This window comes from Myotis davidii, unplaced genomic scaffold (assembly GCF_000327345.1).
Source record: "Myotis davidii unplaced genomic scaffold, ASM32734v1 scaffold38, whole genome shotgun sequence".
NCBI lineage: Eukaryota > Metazoa > Chordata > Mammalia > Chiroptera > Vespertilionidae > Myotis > Myotis davidii.
The window spans coordinates 6,602,791-6,609,534 of NW_006291383.1; the positions used below are offsets into that span (position 1 = coordinate 6,602,791).

The window sequence follows — 6,744 nt, forward strand, 5'->3', positions numbered from 1 at the left end:
AAGGACACATATGTAGTATCTTAATCAATAAAAAATATATATATAAAAAACAAGACTCAAATACTCTTTGTAATACTTTAAGCAATAAAACAATAAAAAATTAAAAAAATAAAAATCAATGGAAAAAAAAAGCTAGCTTACTTGTTTGCTAAGTTTACTGTCTGTATCCCTTTAATAGAAAGTAAGCCCCATGAGAGCAGAGAACTTGCCTACCTTATTCATGGTAATATCCCCTTGTGCTTAGATCAGTACCTGGACATAGTAAATGCTTAATAAATATTTGTGGATGAATGAAATGGTGGATGGACTCATGGGCAAACACAGCCTCCAGATATGGGGACACACATGACACTGTAATACTGTCACATGCCCCATCTCTTTCAACAGAGGAGTAATGACAACAAGAACCTTTCCTCATACATCAAATCTCAGATGGCGCCCTAACCGGTTTGGCTCAGTGGATAGAGTGTCGGCCTGCAGGCTGAAGAGGCCCAGGTTCAATTCTGGTCAAGGGCATGTACCTTGGTTGTGGCCATATCCCCGGTAGGGGGTGTGCAGGAGGCAGCTGGTTGATGTTTCTCTCTCATTGACGTTTCTAACTTTCTATCCCTCTCCCTTCCTCTCTGTAAAAAAAATCAATAAAAATATATTTTAAAAAAAAATCTCAGATGGCACCATGCTGAGACTCATCCCAGCTCTTACAAGCTCTGTAGCTCTGCCTCAGTATTAGACACTGACACATTGGACACATTTCTCACTCTGTTTCTTCACCCTTAGCCAATTCTTCCTGAAAATGAAAGGGAAAAGTATATGTCTTGATAGGAAGTGTAGGTAGGGAAAAGCCAAGGCTCACCATCTCCTGTCACGTAGTATCCAGGGAACTTCTTAAAGTAGGTGGTCTCAAAGCGTTCATGATTCCCATAGATGGTGCGCATGATCCCTGGCCAGGGCTGCTTGAACACCTGGGGAGTGAGGAAGGCACAGTGATCAGATCTGTTACACTGTCTCACTGAAAGACAATCAAAGCTTTGCCAAATTTAAGGAGAAATGGCCTGAATGCCATTCCTGAGATGTAAGACAAAGTACAGCTTTAGAGATAGACAATCTAGGCTTGGAATCCCAACTATGCCACTTACTAGCTGTGTGACCTTGGGTAAGTAACTTTACCTATCTGAGCTTCAGGATCCTCATCTGTAAATCAGAGAAAATAATCTGAAGATTAAATTGATAGCAGGTAGAAGATACTTAGCACAATGTTCCATTTATAATTAGCACTTAATAAATTTGAGTATCCTTTTGGGTAATCCCTCAGGAAAGCAGGTCCAGTTTGATGCAAATGAAAACAGTTGCATAAAAATGTGGGACCCACATGAGTAAATTATTGCCCCAATAAATAACATCCTGTGGTAGCAGATGGATGAGATGATGGCTAAGAGGCAGAAGACCTAGATTCAAGTACTGCCCTTGTTACTATCTTGTTCTTAATAAAAGTGAAGTGGGATGGAGAGTCAGGGCTGACAATATAAGTACTAATACAAATCACAACAGCTAAAATTTATCTAGCACTGACTGTTAGGTTCTGTGCTAAACTCTTCACATGGGTTATCTAATTTAATCAATCCAGCAACTATAGAAGACAATGGTACTATTAGAATCCTGTTTTACAAATGAGAAAATTTAGGTTCAGGGGGTTAGGCAACTTAACTTCTGTGACCTCTTCTGAGGTCACAAAAGAGGCAGAGCCAGGATTTAAACTCAGGCAGGTTGATTCTGGAGCCTATATGATTTCCCACTATGTTGTGAAGCCTCCTTTCACATTAGAATTGTTTATTAAAGGAAAAGTTGGTACTAAGTATTCCAGACCCAAAAAGGGACCATTAGGGATCTTTGAACAGAGTCCTTAGAAGTCTCATGAGCCAAAAGTCAGAGAGGCAGGCAAAATATCCAGAACGATTCCCTGCAGGGTCTTTACAAAGGATAAACCTTCAAGTTTGGAACTTTAATCACAGCAGCAACCAAAAGAGATTAGGTTATAAACTTTGAAGCAAAGTAAGGTACCCCTTGGTGGGCCCAATCCCCCAACTCCTCCTCAGAGACCACAAAGGGCCAGGGCCTCACCAGATAGCCTTCTGCTTCACCTTCCAACTCTTCCCCAGACTCATTCAGGATTGCAGGAGCTACACCAAAAAATGGAAAGGTCTGGAAGCAAACAAGAGACCCAAGGAGAGAAATGAGGCAATTCTGACTCAACTCTACCTCTCCCAAGGAGAGGCAGAGCCCCAAATTCATCACACATCTCAGTCCAGTCCTCCACCCTCTACCTAGGCCAAAGGCCCCAAGATTCTACCCCTGTCTAGCCAGGACCAGCCAAAGGAGCCTCACTCACAGCAGAACCAGGCTTCATGGGTGTTGCACCAGGGAGGGGGGTCAGCATATGGCCACCCTGTAGAAGTCAGAGATCAGGGGTTTGAGTAAGTGTTCCCATATTATTCCTGAGCCCCAACCTTCTGGACCCTTTACTCACTGTCTCTGTCTGCCAGAAGGTGTCCACAATAGGGCAGCGTTGGGCACCTACTACCTGGTGGTACCACAACCAGGCCTCAGGGTTGATGGGTTCTCCTACTGTGCCTAATACCTGTAAGGATGCCCGGCTATGCCTTGGGCAGGGAGTGGGGAGAGAGTTAGGCTCTAAGTACCACTGGGAATCAGAAGACATACCCATGTTCTCCTGCCACCCGCACCCTCCCCGCCCCCCAACCCCCATTCCAGATCAGAGAGCCGGAATAGTGGCATGGAAAAGACTGTGCACAAAGGCCAGTACCCAACTCTGAAGGACACCCATGGGGCAGCAGCTGGGGAGGGGTCTCACTTGGTGACAGGCTTATCTCCAAACTTCATGAGCAGGCGGATAGCTGTAGGTGCTGTGTAGAACTTGGTCACCTTGTACTTGTCCACAATACTCCACATGCGGCTCACGTCTGGGTATGTGGGGATCCCCTCAAACTAACCCCAGTGAAGACTGGTCATTCCTGGTCCTTCCCAATAGTCCCTTCCACCCCGCTACCATACCTTCAGACTCAGCATTTTGCCCTTTCTGACAAACCCGTGCCTTCACTCCTTTACCAGATAAGCCAAGAGAACTTCCCACTTAGGATTCATAATCCCCTCAGAACTGAGTAAAAACTGTGTAAGTCCTACTTCCTCTAGACCAAGTAGCCATTGGAGGCAGTCACCCAGGATCATCTTGTCCACCCCTAAGTAGGCCAGGTAGCCATGGGTCCCAGCTCCCTTCTCACCAAAACACTGGTGGCACCATTAGCCATTGGTCCATAGGTGACATAGGAATGGCCAGTGATCCAGCCAATGTCTGCTGTGCACCAGAACACATCCTCTGCATGGAAGTCAAACACGTACTTGAAGGTTGTGGCCACATAGAGCATGTAGCCTCCAACTGTGTGTACCACACCCTGCGGGGAGAATAGGGCCTCAGGATGGGGCTTGGGTTCACCCCCACTGACCACCAAATATAGGCAGGCTGGGCAGAGCTAGAGGAATATCCTCCTCAAAGATTTTGGCTCTGCCAGCACCTCTTTCACAGCATCCATCTCTTCTATCTCCTTTTCTCCATGTTCCCATATCACACTTCACAAACATATACATTCAGTCCATCATTCACACCCACACCCTAAAATGGTATTTCTGAGCTACCCACATCACTCTGACATATGAACACTTTGAGTTACCCGTTGACAAAATGAAAGTGTGTGTGTGATGGGGGGAAGAGACAATCTTATTCTCTTACTCCATCAATATCCCATCTGTAGGAAAGAGAGGCCAAAACTGTGTTTCTAAAGGCCCATTAAGGGATATTCCAAAGAATTTAGGGATGGGGTAGGTGGAAGGCAGAGTAACATATCTTTCAAGTCAATGGAACAGGGTTTTCTTAAGTATTTTTTGGCTCTTATTGTGCTCTGGGAGGAACTAGATGTTAAAGGGTGGCATTTAGAAGAAACTGAACTCTAAGAGCTGTAGTCTAGGAGCCCAAGAGAGATCCCTGTGCCTACCTGTGACCTTGAGTAGACAAGGCAGCTCTCCTTCAACCAAACCATGTAGGCATGGGCAAGAAACATCAATATAAATAACATGGACTGATCTTTTTCTCCTCTTCTTGGCATTATGAAAGCCCCCACTTGAATTATCTCATCCTAGGCCTCACAATTTAGTGTCTAAATTTGATTTAGAAAAGGTAATATGAGCCCGGCCGGCACGGCTCAGTGGTTGAGCATTGACTTATGAACCAGGAGGTCACGGTTCAACTCCCAGTCAGGGCACATGCCCGGGTTGTGAGCTTGATCCCCAGTGTGGGGCATGCAGGAGGCAGCCAATCAATGATTCTCTCTCATTATTGCTGTTTCCCCCCTCTCTCTCCCTCTCCCTTCCTCTCTGAAATCAATAAAAATATATTTTTAAAAAAGGTAATGTGACATTTCTGAAACTCAGGGTCGTAGAGTAAAATTTATGTCATTGCATGCTATCCACACGCGCACGCACACACACGCACACTTGCCTTGGGTTTGCCTGTGGAGCCACTGGTGTACAGGATGAAGAGCGGGTCCTCAGCATCACACCACTCAGGCTCACACTCATCCTCTGCCTCGTGTGTGAGTTCATGCCACCACAAGTCAACCCCCTCATTCCAGGATATCTGCAGAAGGAAGACAGGAAAGGACAGGAAAGAACTTTGAACAGTGCCAAATGGGGACAGGAGATAAATGGCACCTGGAAAGACCAGAGTGGGACTGGCAGGTGGGGTGCTGGGAAGGAGGAAGGGCCCTGGGAGGGTGGAATGGAGCAGAGAGACAGGCTTTTCCTGAACGTATCTGGTAGATTTCCACCCCATCATCATCCCCTGCCAGTATTCTTTATCACAGCACCATATTTCTTTCCCACACAGCACATATTTCCAGTTATGTTATTTAGTTGTTTGCTTGATTACACTAGTGACCTCTATGAAGGCAGTGGCATGTCTATCTTTTTCCCCCCATGTCCCCAACACCTAGCAAATGCCTGGTTCTCAAAAGGCACTCCATAAATTTTTGTTGGATGAATATGCACACACAGACCTGCATACACACATATGTACTTATGGGACTAGTAGCTCATCGGCAGGGATGCGAACACCACACAATTCAGAAATGCAAAATTAGCCAGAGCCTACAGGGGAGGCAGGCATCTGGTTCTGTTAGTTAGTAGTGAAAGAAGTCAATAGATCTTGGTCCAAGTGCCTTTTCCTGCATGTCCAGACTTCATTCTCCACTTGGAGGTTCCTACCTTGCTCTGCCCCTTTATATCACTGCTACCAATAAGTTTTCCATAAAGACATTTGCTTGAGGTTCCATTCATCAAGAAGCCTTGCTTTAAGTAGGTGGAGAAGGACCAAGGTGGACTTCTAGTGGAGGGATGTCCTCCTATACTGGAGTGCCGTTGATAAATATTTCTGGATCTGTCATCCTTAAATTTTTCTAAACTCTGCTTGAAACTGCTTTACTTTCCTGGTTATATCATTTATTTGAACAACTAGTTTTCTGAGTCTGTTCTTTGCTGAGTGAAGTTGGATTCCCTGAATTTGTCCAAAAATTGCACTGGATTTCAATTCCAGTTCTGCCACTTCTAGCTATATATGACCTTACACAAGTAACTTTACTTTGTCACTCCTTTTTAAAATGAAGATAGTTGCCCTAGCCAGTTTGGCTCAGTAAATAGAGTGCAGACTGAATGTCCTGAGTTCAATTCCAATCAAGGGCATGAACCTCGGTTGCAGGCTCGATCCCCGGTCCTGGGGGGTGCATGCAGGAGGTGACCAGTTGATGTGCTTCTCTCACATTGATATTTCTTTTTCTCTGTCTCTCCCCATCCCTTCCACTCTCTCTAAAAATCGATGGAAAATATCCTTGGGTGAGAATTAACAAAAATAAAAATAAAATGAAGATAGTCATTCTTGCCCCAGTGGTCTCTCAGGATTTGGGGAACATCAAAAGTGAAAGGTATTACCTAGTAAATATCAAGTCTTGGTTTATCCTGGGGTGTGGGGAAGACTAATAAATATCAGGAAAGATAGAACTTACTTCAGTTCCACTGACCTCCTCTGGAAGATGAATTTAAGGGTATGATGATAGGAACTGTTTGGGGTTTGCTTTAGTTGTCACAAAGCCCTTTCATATTCATTAGCCTCTATGTTCAATGGCCCTGGCTGGCAGGTAGACATGATACTGTAATAGAAACACCTTACTCCTGTTGTATGTGTATATGATAATCTGGTATGTGCATATCCTATGTAATAAAAAGCTAATATGCTAATTAGACCGAACAGCAGAATGACCATCCGGACGACCTTCCAGACGAAGCCAGGGCTGCGAGGGGCTGTGAGGGCTGAGCCCCTTGCATGAATTTTGTGCATCGGCCTCTAGTTTTTTTAAAACCCCCAAAGTGTTAGACATACTTTGATGAATCTCCAACCACTCCCCTTACTATCTGCTCTTTAGTTTACAGAAACTGAAGTTTCTGGCACATAAGCATCATAAGAATGACAAGCCCAGGCCAAATGAGGCACCATTAAAATTTTAAGAAGAAAAAGAGGAGAGAAAAGCTACCATTGAGCTCAGAAACACACCCTATTTTTTATTTTTGTTAATCCTCACCTGAGGATATTTTTCCATTGATTTTTGGGGGGGGAAGAAGGGAGAG

The 6,744-nt window shown here is 44.7% G+C and overlaps 1 protein-coding gene across 1 annotated transcript in view; it reads right to left on the minus strand.

Annotated features, from left to right (window-relative positions):
* Positions 1–6,744, minus strand: part of ACSS2 (acyl-CoA synthetase short-chain family member 2) — a 61,884-nt gene that overhangs the window by 3,415 nt on the left and 51,725 nt on the right. Inside the window, 7 exon segments of the mRNA XM_006764574.2 lie at positions 854–962; positions 2,119–2,199; positions 2,387–2,443; positions 2,525–2,657; positions 2,870–3,003; positions 3,297–3,467; positions 4,568–4,705. Of these exon segments, the coding sequence (XP_006764637.1) occupies positions 854–962; positions 2,119–2,199; positions 2,387–2,443; positions 2,525–2,657; positions 2,870–3,003; positions 3,297–3,467; positions 4,568–4,705 (823 nt within the window).